The sequence below is a fragment of the Petromyzon marinus genome, chromosome 63 (genome assembly GCF_048934315.1).
Source record: "Petromyzon marinus isolate PM22_M1 ecotype Great Lakes invasive population chromosome 63, UKy_Petmar_22M1.pri1.0, whole genome shotgun sequence".
Lineage (NCBI taxonomy): Eukaryota > Metazoa > Chordata > Hyperoartia > Petromyzontiformes > Petromyzontidae > Petromyzon > Petromyzon marinus.
This window is the reverse complement of record NC_133729.1, coordinates 7,740,222-7,755,462: the sequence shown is the minus strand read 5'-3', so window position 1 is coordinate 7,755,462 and position 15,241 is coordinate 7,740,222. Positions and strand designations below refer to the sequence as shown.

Below are 15,241 nucleotides of genomic sequence, written 5' to 3'. Positions count from 1 at the left end.
CCCACAGACTCTCATAGAAACCGATAGACTCTCAGAGACCCACAGACTCTCATTGAGACACACAGACTAAGATAGAGACCCACAAACTCTAATAGAGACCCACAGGCTATCATAGAGACCCACAGACTCTCATAGAGACCCACAGACTCTTATAGAGACCCACAGACTATCATAGAGACTCACAGACTGTCATAGAGACCCACAGAATCTCACAGAGATCCACAGACTCTCAAAGAGACCCACAGACTGTCATATAGATCCACAGACTTGCATAGAGAACCAGTTGAGATATGTGCCACTGTTGGTGGCCGTGAGTGGGAAACGCATTTCGGATCACGAAGTGCTGCGCTAACCGTTGCACCACCACTCCCGATGTTAAACAACAAAAACAGCAGCCGCCATTCGTCAATAAGTGGCCCTGACGTAACCACGGAGCTTGTGCCAGGCTAGGTGCACTGCGGCCACGTGTATTGTGGAAGGCTCGCTGCTGGCAGGAGGAGGTCTCTGGACAAACCCAGCAGGTGCCATTGGTTGACCGACTGAGATGACCGATAGATGCACCACCAGCTGTAACCCCCTACTGTGCCAAATCGCTGCGTTTTATCCGCCCGGGGCTCCGCTCGTTGTTGTGAGCGTCGCTCCTCCGCCCTCCGTTGTTGCTGGAGGGCGACTGCCTCCAACTGCCCAGCAGCAGCAGCGTCCTTCACGAGCCTCCTCCACAGAGGCCGATCTTGACACCGCTGGTACCGCTCATCGGCAAGTCCACTCAGCTCCACATCCTCCTGTACCACATCACTCCATCTCTTCTCTAGCCCGTTCCACTTACTCTCCCACCCACTCACTCGTCAGCCCTTCTCTACTCTAACCCGTGCCATCATTCACTCACTCCGACTCTTCTCCAGTCCCTGCCGCGCCTCCCCTCTATCCGGCCAAACAGCAGCTGCTTACTCAGACACACACGTGTGTGTGTGTGTCACTGTCTGTGCGTGTGTCTGTGTGTGTGGAGAGCGGTAGTGTAGTGGTTAGCGCTACGCTGCGCTACGAACCCGGCGACCCGGGTTCGATTCCCGCTCACGGCCACCAACAGCAGTGTCGATTATCTGAACCGGTCCTGGGCCTCCCCAAGGTCGACTCAGCCTCAAATGAGTACCTGGTGCGGTGTGTAGTAAACATCGCCACTGGGGAGACAAAGGCGGTCGAGGCGTGGTGCTGGCCACCCACCCCCTCGTGTGCCGTGCCGGCCTTCATAGGTGCTGCTCGCTACCAGCACTTGCCCTGACAGTCTATAAGAGCTATACGGGAGGGGGGGGGGGGCTTTGCCTTTGCGGTGCGCGTGACTCACATCATCGTCACAGTGGCTAGGAGATGTTAACTACCTCGCCTGGTGTACAGGAGGTCGTGGGTTCGATCCCGAACCTGACGACGCCTGCTGCTGTATATTTGGGAGTTTGCGTGTCTCTCTCTCTCATCATCATCATCAGTGTGGCTGGGAGATGTTAACTACCTCGCCTGATGTACGGTAGGTCGTGGGTTCGATCCCGAACCTGACGACGCCTGCTGCTGCTGTATATTTGGGAGTTTGCGTGTCTCTCTCTCTCCCCGTGGCCGCGTGGATTTGTCTCCGGCTCCTCCGTGGGTTTTTTCCCCCTCCGCATTTAAGAATCAACGTCACCACGGGTTCAGAGCCTTCGGCCGCTGTACATTTCCACGCGATAACGACGACAGTGATAGACGATGATGAATGATGATGGATGATGATGAATCGTGATGAATCATGATGAATCGTGAATGATAGATGACCCACACACACAAAGACAAAGATCCCCCATATAGCCTTAACAGACTGTAGGGGCAAGTGCTGTTAGCGAGCAGCACCTATGAAGGCTGGAACGGCACACGAGGGGGTGGGTGGCCAGCACCACGCCCGACCGCCTTTGTCTCCCTAGTGGCAATGTTTACACACCGCACCAGGTACTCATTTGAGGCTGAGTCGACCTAGGGGAGCCCCGGGACCGGTTCAGATAATCGTCACTGGTGGTGTTGGCCGTGAGCGGGAACTCGAACCCGGGTCGCCGGGTTCATAGCGCAGCGTAGCGCTAACCGCTGCACCACCGCTCCCCATAAACACGCACACACACACAGCGAGCCACACAGCACAGACAGCGTTTGTAGGGGCCGCCTTACACCTGCCAACAACACAAAAACAAATGTTCTCGACGCACGAGGGGACTCACCAGTGTGGGTACGCACGTGCCCCTGCAGCAGCCAGGGCCGGGAGAACGCCTTGCCACAGATCTTACACACGCACGGCAGCGTGTGTGTGCGGATGTGCATCTTGAGGGCTCCCAGGCTCACGTATTCCTTGGCGCAGAACTTGCAAGTGAACGCCTTGCGAGTCGTCAACGATGAAGACGACGACGATGGCGGCGGCGGTGGTAGTGGTGGTAGCGGTGGTGGTGCTGCTGGTGGTGCTGCTGGTGGTGCTGGTGGTGCTGGTGGTGCTGGTGGTGGTTGCAGATGCGGCGAGGCTTGACGATGGAGCGAGGCCGATGTGGAGCCTGCGACCGGAGGGCATCGCCCGTGCCTCGCCAGGGCGGACGCGGACAGGAACGAGTCCCCGCACCTTGTGCACTGGACCCTCGGTTGGACGTCGGACACGGGGCATTCCGCGGGTCCGTTGACTCCACTGCCGCCATCACCACCCCCGCCATCACCACCCCCACCATCACCACCCCCGCCATCACCACCCCCACCATCACCACCCCCACCATCACCACCCCCACCATCACCACCCCCACCATCGTTCTGCTGCTCCGTCTCCGGGCCATCTTCACCGCAAAGCGACAGCGACGTCTCAGTCGGCGCCGTTAGCCGCGATCGGATTCTAGACGGGTCCTTCTTCATGTTGTTGATGCTGCTGCTGCTGTTGCTGTTGTTGTTGTGGTTGATGATGGCGTTGTTGTTGTTGTTGACGTCTCGTCTCGCGCTCTGGATGATGCAGCACGCGACGCTGCCGTCAGGACTCGCCACGTGGTGCCTCCTCCAGAGCGACTCCTCGTCATCCTCATCATCCTCACCATCACCAACGTCATCATCATCATCATCATAGTCAACATCCTCCTCCTCCTCCTCCACCTCGTGATGGTCAATGTAGTCACAACCATTACTGGTATCGTTGTGAATGCCGTAGCCGGCTACAGTACCATCAGCACCGCCGTCATCACCACCACCATCACCACCATCAACACCACCATCAACACGCGGGCGCTTGCTGCTGCTGCTGCTGCTGCTGCCTCCGTGGTGCGTGTGCTTGCGAAGCCGGTATCCAGCAGCGTTTGGTGGTGGTGGTGGTGGTGGTTGTGGTGGTTGTGGTGGTGGTTGCTGTGGCGGCGGTGGAACTCCAACTGGTGACGTCGACACAACGACCAGAAGTCGTGTTCCAAATTCTCCTCCTTTCCCACTTCCTCCTCCTCCTCCTCCTCCTCGCCGTCTCGCTGCCCCACGTCGCCTGCCCCCCCCTGCCCCTCCTCCACGGATGGCCTCGCGGCGGCGCCACGTGACCCGCGGGGAGGCCCCCGCCGCGGCCTCGAGGGCGGCCCCCGCAGGCGCGTGAGCGCTGGCGCTCAGCACCTCGGGCCGAGCGATGAAGGCATGGTCGGAGAAGAAGGGCGAGATGACCACTGGGGGAGGGGTGGGGTGGGGGGGGAGGGGGGCATCGTCGTTGTCATCATCATCAGGGCCACCATCATCAGCATCATTATCATCATTGGTAGCGTCACCACCGCCATCGTAATCATCAGTGCCATCGTCGTCATCATCATCATCAGGGCCATCATCATCAGCATCATTATCATCATTGGTAGCGTCACCACCGCCATCGTAATTATCATCGTCATCATCATCAGGGCCACCATCATCAGCATCATTATCTTCATTGGTAGCGTCATGATCAGTGCCATCAAGATCAGTGCCATTATCATCATCATCATCATCAGTAAGAAGATCATCATTGGTAGGGTCACCACCACCACCATCATCATCAGCGCCATCACCATCATTGGTAGCGTCACCATCAGTGCCATCATCATCAGCGCCATCATCATCATCAGTGCCATCATCATCAGCGCCATCATCATCATCAGCGGCAGCATCACTGTTGGCACCACAACCATCACCGCGCCTCAGCGCTCTGTAGCTTATTCGCTCCGCCCGTCGTTGCAGGAGGATCGCGGTTCGAATCGGGCGGGCGCCCCGATTAATACGACGGCGGATGTGGCACTCACACGCGTGTTCTGCTACTGCTGACAGTTGTATTTGGGAGAATTTCATATTTATCTGACGTTCTTTTAGTCTCGTGCTGATCATTCGTCCTGTTTGCCCAACGTAACATTTGCCACACGTGCAGTGAATCCTGCGCACACCTTCCGTTGATAGCTTCGGTAATACATCGTTTGTACCAGATATTAATTTCTGTATTTTATGTACCGTGCCAAATCTGACTCGGATGTTTTGTTTTTCCAAACATCTGGCTGGTTTATCAGTTACTCCCGCAATGTACGGTATTTTGATCCTTTTAATTACTCGGGCAGTTTCAATGCGCGTGTAATGTTATTTGGTTTTGGCATTCAACGCCCTGTTGATTTGTGCATCATTGTAACCGTTCATTGGCAGCGCTTCTTGAACATGTTGAAATTTCACTTCTCAGACCGTCACCATCTGACGCTTTCTCAGCTCGATGAATGAGCGTTCTTGATAAGAGCAGATTTTTGTTGCGGGGTGATGGTGTGACTCTGCATTCAGATCGGCGTCAGTGTGCGTTTTCTTTCTGTAAACGCAGTCTGTGTGTGTGTGTGTTTTTATTGGTACGGCTATTTTAATACAAACAATGGGACAGGAAGGACAATATAAAAGGGCTCGCATCATGCGGATGCATCATGTACGTTGACTCTGTAACCCCCCCCCCACCCCCCACTATGCGTGGTCACCACATCTACGCCTCTATATGAGGAATGAAACTGGTGGACTTCTCCGCAAGTCTGGCTGTTGCCTGATGAAGCTGGTTGCAATTACTGGCGAAACGTCGTACTCGGATTGTAAATGTTGTGGCTGGGCTCTCCAACACACAACCGGTGTGGTGTACTAGTACACTACACTATACACTACACTACACACTACACTATACACTACACTATACACTACACTATACCCTACACTATACACTACACTACTATACACTACACTATACACTACACTATACACTACACTATACACTACACTATACACTACACACTACACTACATTATACATTACACTATACACTACACACTACACCATACACTACACTACTATACACTACACTACTATACACTACACTATTATACACTACACTACTATATACACTACACTACTACATACACTACACTATACACTACTATACACTACTATACACTACACTATACACTACACTACACACTAGTGCTGTACTAGTGACGAATTGGCCACGTTCGGTTCACGTGACAACCCTTACTAGTTGGCTGTGTCGGGTGGTGGCGACTTTAACGACACAACATTTATGTATTCGATCTAACCCAAAAAACCCTCTGTTATTTACTACTTTAATGAGCCAAGAACGTCTGTGTATCCCGCGCGTGACGTCACTCCACGTCGGCCAGCCCCCCCCCCCCCCATTAATAAATCATGAAGAGGTGACGTCTTACAAATGGACACCCCCCCCACCATTCATAATAATTAGCGGCTGACGTCACTCCACATGGCGGGCGGGGGGGGGGGCGAGGCGACTCCTCCCCCCTCCTAGGCGTCAACTCACAACCCTCACTACAAAAGGCAGAACCGTCACGTCATCACGTGATCTCCGTGACGCTGTTGTTGAGACATCGAGGTAAAAAGGACGTCTTGATGAACAAGGGACTATAAACCTTTTACAGATTGCACACGAATTTATTTAATGATTATATCACGTCGTGCTCTGCGTGTCGCTTGCAAGTTTCACTTTGACTGCAATATCATCCACTCGCAACAGGCGAGTGGATGATATTGATCGCGACAGCCTGCGTGCTAAATCTACCAGAAACTCTGCACCGGCTTTGACTTTCAGTATCTCATCAGCAGCGTTGGTTTCAACGCAATCAGAAACTCTGCACCGGCTTTGACTTTCAGTATCTCATCAGCAGCGTTGGTTTCAACGCAATCAGAAACTCTGCACCGGCTTTGACTTTCACTGTCTCATCAGCAGCAATGGCTCAACGCAATCAGAAACTCTGCACCGGCTTTGACTTTCAGTATCTCATCAGCAGCGTTGGTTTCAACGCAATCAGAAACTCTGCACCGGCTTTGACTTTCACTGTCTCATCAGCAGCAATGGCCCAACGCAATCAGAAACTCTGCACCGGCTTTGACTTTCAGTATCTCATCAGCAGCAATGGCCCAACGCAATCAGAAACTCTCCACCGGCTTCGACTTTCACTGTCTCATCAGCAGCGTTGATTTCAACGCAATCAGAAACTCTGCGCCGGCTTTGACTTTCACTGTCTCATCAGCAGCGTTGGTTTCAACGCAATCAGAAACTCTGCACCGGCTTTGACTTTCAGTATCTCATCAGCAGCGTTGGTTCAACGCAATCAGAAACTCTGCACCGGCTTCGACTTTCACTGTCTCATCAGCAGCGTTGGTTTCAACGCAATCAGAAACTCTGCACCGGCTTCGACTTTCACTGTCTCATCAGCAGCGTTGGTTCAACGCAATCAGAAACTCTGCACCGGCTTTGACTTTCAGTATCTCATCAGCAGCGTTGGATCAACGCAATCAGAAACTCTGCACCGGCTTCGACTTTCACTGTCTCATCAGCAGCGTTGGTTCAACGCAATCAGAAACTCTGCACCGGCTTCGACTTTCAGTATCTCATCAGCAGCGTTGGTTTCAACGCAATCAGAAACTCTCCACCGGCTTTGACTTTCACTGTCTCATCAGCAGCGTTGATTCAATGAGGCACTCCTGGATGAAGCTTAGCGTAATCATGATCGCAAAGCATCATCATGAACTATAAACTAACTTTTTTTTATTTGACCAGGTGAAGGCCTTAACTGAGCCGCAATGCTTCTTTTTCCGAAGCGACCTGGCCACCACAGGTGACAGCTCAACGCAAGTTTAGTCTCAGTAGCAGCAGCCGAATAACTCTCAAACAGCGCGGCGACGTTGGTTCTAAATGTAGAGGGGAAAAACCGGACGACCCGGAGGAAAAATCCACGCGACCACGGGGAGAGAGACAAACACACAAACTCCCAAATATACAGCAGCAGCAGCAGGCGTCAGGGTCGGGATAGAGCCCACGACCTCCTGTGTACCTGGCGAGGTAGTTAACATCTCCTAGCCACCGTGATGGTGATGAGAGAGAGAGACACGCAAACTCCAAATATACAGCAGCAGGCGCCAGGGTCGGGATCGAACCCACGAACTCCTGCGTACCAGGCGAGGTAGTTAACATCTCCTAGCCACCGTGATGATGATGATGATGATGAGAGAGACACAAACTTCCAAATATTTAGCAGCAGGCGTCAGGGTCGGGATAGAGCCCACGACCTCCTGTGTACCAAGCGAGGTAGTTAACATCTCCTAGCCACCGTGGTGATTATGAGAGAGAGAGAGACACGCAAACTCCAAATATGCAGCAGCAGGCGTCAGGGTCGGGATCGAACCCACGACCTCCTGTACACCACGAGGTAGTCAACATCTCCGAGCCACCGTTGCGATAATCATCGTCGTCGTCACCGCGATCATTGTTGCAATCGTCATCATCATCGTCATCATCATCGTCATCATTGTCGTAGTCATCCAACTCATCAGTGTTGTCACGATCATGATTGTAATCATCGTGATCATCATCGGGATCATCATCAACACAGCTGTTGTCATTTCATAATTGCCACGACTCAACGCACTTTGAGGGTCTCCATTATGCGAACATAGGCATCATCATCATCACCTTTGTATCATCATCATCATCATCTATGTATCATCATCATCTATGTATCATCATCATCTTAGTATCATCATCATCATCTTTGTATCATCATCTTTGTATCATCATCATCTATGTATCATCATCATCATCTTTGTATCATCATCATCTATGTATCATCAGCATCATCATCATCATCATCTTTGTATCATCATCATCATCTATGTATCATCATCATCATGATCTATGTATCATCATCATCATCTATGTATCATCATCATCATCATCATCTATGTATCATCATCATCTTTGTATCATCATCATCATCATATTTGTATCATCATCATCTATGTATCATTATCATCTATGTATCATCATCATCATCATCATCTATGTATCATCATCATCTTTGTATCATCATAATCATCATCTATGTATCATCATCTATGTATCATCATCATCATCATCTTTGTATCATCATCATCTTTGTATTATCATCATCATCAATCATCATATTTGTATCATCATCTTTGTATCATCATCATCTTTGTATCATCATCTTTGTATCATCATCATCATCATCATCTTTGTATCATCATCATCATCATCATCTATGTATCATCATCATCATCTCTGTATCATCATCATCTATGCATCATCATCATCATCTATGTATCATCATCTTTGTATCATCATCATCATCATTATCTTTGTATCATCATAATCATCATCTATGTATCATCATCATCATCTATGTATCATCATCATCATCTATGTATCATCATCATCATCATCTTTGTATTATCATCATCATCAATCATCATATTTGTATCATCATCTTTGTATCATCATCTATGTATCATCATCATCATCTTTGTATCATCATCATCATCATCAACTTTGTATCATCATCAGCAGCCGTGATTTATCCACTGCTGGATGAAGGCTGCCCAGCACCTGCTCATCACCACGTGCGCATGATGCCGATGATGATGCTGTTGCTGCTGATGATGCTGTTGCTGCTGATGATGCTGCTGCTGATGATGATGATGCTGCTGCTGATGATGATGATGCTGCTGCTGCTGCTGCTGATGATGATGATGCTGCTGCTGCTGATGATGCTGCTGCTGCTGCTGATGATGCTGCTGCTGCTGCTGATGATGCTGCTGCTGATGCTGCTGATGATGATGCTCCTGCTGATGATGATGCTGCTTACCGGATCTGGCGCTCAGGAGTCCGTAGTTGGGTCTGCGATTCACCGACCCGTGCGTCTTAACGAGGAATGATCGAGGCATCGCTGAGCGAGGTCCCAGATGGCCCACGTCGACTCCGCTCGGTCCGGGCGACGATATCCGACCTCTGGTGGCGGCAGATTCAGGAGGAGCGGGCACCACCAGCACGCGTGAACGTCGGGCGAGGTGGAGCGCTGCGCTCACGGACAACACCGGTGACGAATCGTGGTCGGGAGCCGGCCCAGCGACTCTCCGTTGATCGACTCGGTCTCAAACACGAGCACGTGGTGCGGTTGCGTATGTTAAAGCGTCGCCACCGGGGAGACAAAGGCGGCCGGGCGTGGTGCTGGACACCCACCCCCTTCGCGTGCCACAGCGCTGGGTGGCCTTCGTAGGCGCTGCTACTCGCTAACAGCACTTGCCCCAACAGTCTGTTACAGGCTATACAGGGGGGATCTTTGTCTGTGTGTGTGTGAATGTGTGTGTATGAATGTGTCTCTTTGTATGTGTGTGTGTGAATGTGTGTCTCTTTGTATGTGTGTGTGTCTGTGTGTGTGCATGTGTGTGTCTGGGGAGCGATAGTGTAGCGGTTAGCGCTACGCTGCGCTATGAACGTGGCGACCCGGGTTCGATTCCCGCTCACGGCCAACACCAGTGACGATTATCTGAACCGTTTCCGGGCCTCCCCTAGGTCGACTCAGCCTCAAATGAGTACCTGGTGTGGGTGTGTAAACATCGCCACTAGGGAGACAAAGGCGGTCGGGCGTGGTGCTGGCCACCCACCCTCTCGTGTACCGTTCCGGCCTTCATAGGTGCTCGCTAACAGCACTTGCCCCTACAATCTGTTAAGGCTATATGGGGGATATTTATCTTTGTGTGAATGTGTGTCTCTTTGTATGTGGGTGGAAAGTGTCCTTCTGTGACTGTCCCTTGTCGTCTATGTAAGCGTGTCTTTCTCTCTCTGCCTGTGTGTCTATGTGTCTATGTAAGCGTGTCTTTCTCTCTCTGCCTGTGTGTCTATGTAAGCGTGTCTTTGTCTCTGCCTGTGTGTCTATGTGTCTATGTCTGCGTGTCTACGTGTCTATGTCTGCGTGTCTACGTGTCTATGTCTGCGTGTCTACGTGTCTATGTCTGCGTGTCTTCCTCTCTCTGCCTGTGTGTCTACGTGTCTATGTCTGCGTGTCTCTCTCTCTCTGCCTGTGTCTATGTGTCTATGCATGTACGGGGAGCGGTGGCGCAGCGATTAGCGCTGCGCTGCGCTACGAACCCGAGTTCAACTCCCGCTCACGGCCACCAACACCACCAGTGACGATTATCTGAACCGGTACTGGGCCTCCACTAGGTCGACTCAGCCTCAAAAGAGGACCTAGTGTAGTTGTGCGTAAAGCATCACCACTGGGGAGACAAAGGCGGTCGGGCGTGGTGCTGGCCACCCACCCCCTCGTGTGCCGTGCCGGCCTTCATAGGCGCTGCCGTTCGCTAACAGCACTTGCCCCTACAGTCTGTTAAATGCTCTACTGTTGGATCTTCGTGTCTATATGTAACACTCTGTCTCTCACTCACTCACTATCTCTCTCACTCTCTCACACACACAGCTGCTATTGTGTGAGCGCGGTCGGAGAGTTCCACTCACGCGCTCTGCCCACCACCACCTCCTCCTCCTCCTCGTCGTCGACGTCTTCGCGTCTTGGAGAAAAGCGATCACATTCCTACGCAGCCTTAAGTAGTGGGCAGGCAGGCAGGCAGGTGCCTGGTAAGCTCTCCCTCCCCTTCTCCCTCCCCTTCTCCCCTTCTCCCTCCCACGCTCCCTCCCACTCTCCCTCCCTCCCTCTCTCCTTCCCACTCTCCCTCCCCTTCTCCCTCCCACTCTCGTCCACTCTCTCCCACGCTCTCGCCTCTCCCATTGGTCAAACGCCCTCCCTCCTCTCTCCCTCGCTCCCTCTCGCTGTGCTGAGCCCTGCCCACCCATGTACACACTCACTCATATACACACTCACTCATGTACACACTCACTCACTCATGTACACACTCACTCACTCATGTACACACTCACTCACTCATGTACACACTCACTCATGTACACACTCACTCATGTACACACTCACTCATGTACACACTCACTCATGTACACACTCACTCACTCATGTACACACTCACTCATGTACACACTCACTCACTCATGTACACACTCACTCACTCATGTACTCACTCACTCACTCATGTACTCACTCATGTACACACCCACTCACTCACTCATGTACTCACTCACGTACTCACCCACTCACTCATGTACACACTCACTCATATACTCACTCATGTACACACTCACTCACTCATGTACTCACTCACTCATGTACTCACTCACTCATATATACACCCACTCACTCATGTACTCACTCACTCATGAACTAACTCACTCACTCATGTACTCACTCACGAACTCACCCACTCACTCATATACTCACTCATGTACTCACCCACTCATGTACTTACTCACTCATATACTCACTCACTCACTCATGTACTCACTCACTCATGTACTCACCCACTCACTCATGTACTCACTCACTCATGTACTCACCCACTCACTCATGTACTCACTCATGTACTCACCCACTCACTCATGTACTTACTCATGTACTCACTCACTCATGTACTCACTCACTCACTCATATACCCACTCACTCATGTACTGACATCACCACGGCGCTTGTGCCAGGCTAGGTGCACTTTGAGGACACACACACACGCACACACGCACGGGCACACACAGACACTGTCTGTGTGTGTGTGTGTCTGTGTGTGTGTCTGTGTCTCTGTGTGTGTCTGTGTGTGTGTGAGTGTCTGTGTGTGTGTCTGTGTGTGTGATGAGCAACACGTTGCGTTGGGAGCCCTCCTCCCCCACCGCCGCCGCCACCCCCCCCGCCCCCGACGTTTCGCAGGCGCAGGCGAGGCAAGGGACACGCATACATATTCATGCGCGCGTAGCCATTCACATGCACATGTACAAAGACAACGATTACCCCGCAGAGCCTCAACAAACTCTAGGGGCAAGTGCTGTTAGCGAGTAGCAGCAGCACCAGTGAAGGCCGGCACCACCAGGCCCGGCCGCCTTTGTCTCCCCAGTGGCGATGAGTCGACCCGGGACCGGTTCAGACAATCGTCACCGGTGGTGTTGGCCGTGAGCGGGAATGGAACCCGGGTCGCCGGGTTCGTAGCGCAGCGCGCTAACCGCTGCACCACCGCTCCCCACACACACACAGACACACACAGACACACACACTCACTCTGACAACAGCCATCATCACCACCACCACAATCACCAAGACCCCTCGGCTCCACAGCACCCACATGCCCGTTGCCTAAGAGGCGACAGGTGGTAGTGTAGGGGATGCGTGTGTGTGAGTGTGCACGTGGGTGCACGTGCGTGTGTGTGCGCGTGGGTGTGTGTGTGTGCGTGGGTGTGTGTGTGTGAGTGTGCGTGCGTGTGTCTGAGTGTGCACGTGGGTGCGCGTGTGTGTGTGTGTCCGTGTGTGCGCGTCTGTGTGTGCGTGTGTGTGCGCGTGCGTCTGTGTGTGTGTGTGCGTGTGTGTGCGCGTGCGTGTGTGGACCCAATGAATGGAGGAATTAGAATGGGGGAGGGGGAGGGGAAGAGGGGGGAGAGGGGTCGTGAGAGCCGCGTGAGACGCGCAAAACGACCACCGCGTGTGTGTGTGTGTGTTAGTGTGTGTGTGTTAGTGTGTGTGTTAGTGTGTGTTAGTGTGTGTGTGTTAGTGTGTGTGTTAGTGTGTGTTAGTGTGTGTTAGTGTGTGTGTGTGTTAGTGTGTGTGTGTGTTAGTGTGTGTTAGTGTGTGTTAGTGAGTGTGTGTTAGTGTGTGTGTGTTAGTGTGTGTTAGTGTGTGTTAGTGAGTGTGTGTTAGTGTGTTAGTGTGTGTTAGTGTGTGTGAGTGTGTGTGTTAGTGTGTTAGTGTGTGTGTTAGTGTGTGTGAGTGTGTGTTAGTGTGTGTGAGTGTGTGTGTTAGTGTGTGTGTTAGTGTGTGTGTGTTAGTGTGTGTGTTAGTGTGTGTGTTAGTGTGTGTGTGTTAGTGTGTGTGTGTTAGTGTGTGTGTGTTAGTGTGTGTGTGTTAGTGTGTGTGTGTTAGTGTGTGTTAGTGTGTGTGTGTGTTAGTGTGTGTGTGTTAGTGTGTGTTAGTGTGTGTGTGTTAGTGTGTGTGTGTTAGTGTGTGTGTGTTAGTGTGTTAGTGTGTGTGTTAGTGTGTGTTAGTGTGTGTTAGTGTGTGTGTTAGTGTGTGTTAGTGTGTGTGTGTTAGTGTGTGTGTTAGTGTGTGTTAGTGTGTGTGTGTTAGTGTGTGTGTTAGTGTGTGTTAGTGTGTGTGTGTGTTAGTGTGTGTGTGTGTTAGTGTGTGTTAGTGTGTGTTAGTGAGTGTGTGTTAGTGTGTGTGTGTTAGTGTGTGTTAGTGTGTGTTAGTGAGTGTGTGTTAGTGTGTTAGTGTGTGTTAGTGTGTGTGAGTGTGTGTGTTAGTGTGTTAGTGTGTGTGTTAGTGTGTGTGAGTGTGTGTTAGTGTGTGTGAGTGTGTGTGTGTTAGTGTGTGTTAGGGTGTTAGTGTGTGTTAGTGTGTGTGAGTGTGTGTGTTAGTGTGTTAGTGTGTGTGTGTTAGTGTGTGTGAGTGTGTGTTAGTGTGTGTGAGTGTGTGTGTGTTAGTGTGTGTGTTAGTGTGTGTTAGTGTGTTAGTGTGTGTGTTAGTGTGTGTTAGTGTGTGTGTTAGTGTGTTAGTGTGTGTGTGTGTTAGTGTGTGTTAGTGTGTGTTAGTGAGTGTGTGTTAGTGTGTGTTAGTGTGTGTTAGTGAGTGTGTGTTAGTGTGTGTTAGTGTGTTAGTGTGTGTTAGTGTGTTAGTGTGTGTTAGTGTGTGTGAGTGTGTGTGTTAGTGTGTTAGTGTGTGTGTTAGTGTGTGTGTTAGTGTGTGTGTTAGTGTGTGTGTGTTAGTGTGTGTGTGTGAGTGTGTGTGTTAGTGGGTGTGTGTTAGTGTGTGTGAGTGTGTGTGTGTTAGTGTGTGTGTTAGTGTGTGTTAGTGTGTGTGTTAGTGTGTGTGTGTTAGTGTGTGTGTGTGTTAGTGTGTGTGTGAGTGTGTGTGTGTTAGTGTGTGTGAGTGTGTGTGTGAGTGTGTTAGGGTGTGTTAGTGTGTGTGTGTTAGTGTGTGTGTGTCAGTGTGTATGTGAGTGTGTGTTAGTGTGTGTGTTAGTGTTTGTGTGTGAGTGTGTGTGTTAGTGTGTGTGTTAGTGTGTGTGTTAGTGTGTGTGTGTGAGTGTGTGTGTTAGTGGGTGTGTGTTAGTGTGTGTGAGTGTGTGTGTGTTAGTGTGTGTGTTAGTGTGTGTTAGTGTGTGTGTTAGTGTGTGTGTGTTAGTGTGTGTGTGTTAGTGTGTGTGTGAGTGTGTGTGTGTGTTAGTGTGTGTGAGTGTGTGTGTGAGTGTGTTAGGGTGTGTTAGTGTGTGTGTGTTAGTGTGTGTGTTAGTGTGTGTAGTGTGTGTGTGTTAGTGTGTGTGTGTTTGTGTGTGAGTGTGTGCGTGAATGTGTTAGTGTGTGTTAGTGTGTGTGTGTGTTAGTGTGTGTGAGTGTGTGTGTGTGAGTGTGTTAGTGTGTGTGTGTGTTAGTGTGTGTTAGTGTGTGTGTGTGTTAGTGTGTGTGTGTTAGTGTGTGTGTGTTAGTGTGTGTGTTAGTGTGTGTTAGTGTGTGTTAGTGTGTGTGTGTTAGTGTGTGTGTGTTAGTGTGTGTTAGTTAGTGTGTGTGTGTTTGTGTGTGAGTGTGTGTGTGAATGTGTTAGTGTGTGTTAGTGTGTGAGTGTGTTAGTGTGTGTGTGTGTGTGTTAGTGTGTGTTAGTGTGTGTGTGTTAGTGTGTGTGTGTTAGTGTGTGTGTTAGTGTGTGTGTGTGTTAGTGTGTGTGTTAGTGTGTGTTAGTGTGTGTTAGTGTGTGTGTGTTAGTGTGTGTGTGTGTTAGTGTGTGTGTGTGAGTGTGTGTTAGTGTGTGTGTTAGTGTGT

At 50.8% G+C, this 15,241-nt stretch overlaps 1 protein-coding gene across 5 annotated transcripts in view; it reads right to left on the bottom strand.

Annotated features, from left to right (window-relative positions):
• LOC103091757 (uncharacterized) overlaps window positions 1–10,971 on the bottom strand; it is a 29,925-nt gene extending 18,954 nt beyond the window's left edge. For 3 of the 5 annotated variants that reach the window (XR_012930155.1, XR_012930156.1, XM_076053934.1), the window contains exons 1-3: window positions 10,841–10,971; window positions 9,192–9,334; window positions 2,235–3,680 (exon numbers count right to left, since the gene is read on the bottom strand). Coding sequence is in view for 3 of the 5 variants with exons in the window: in XM_076053934.1 (XP_075910049.1) it covers window positions 2,235–3,680; window positions 9,192–9,270 (1,525 nt within the window). In the remaining 2 variants the exon portion in view is untranslated. The other 2 variants (XM_076053935.1, XM_076053936.1) reach the window with 2 other exon arrangements.
• Window positions 10,972–15,241: the final 4,270 nt, after the last annotated feature.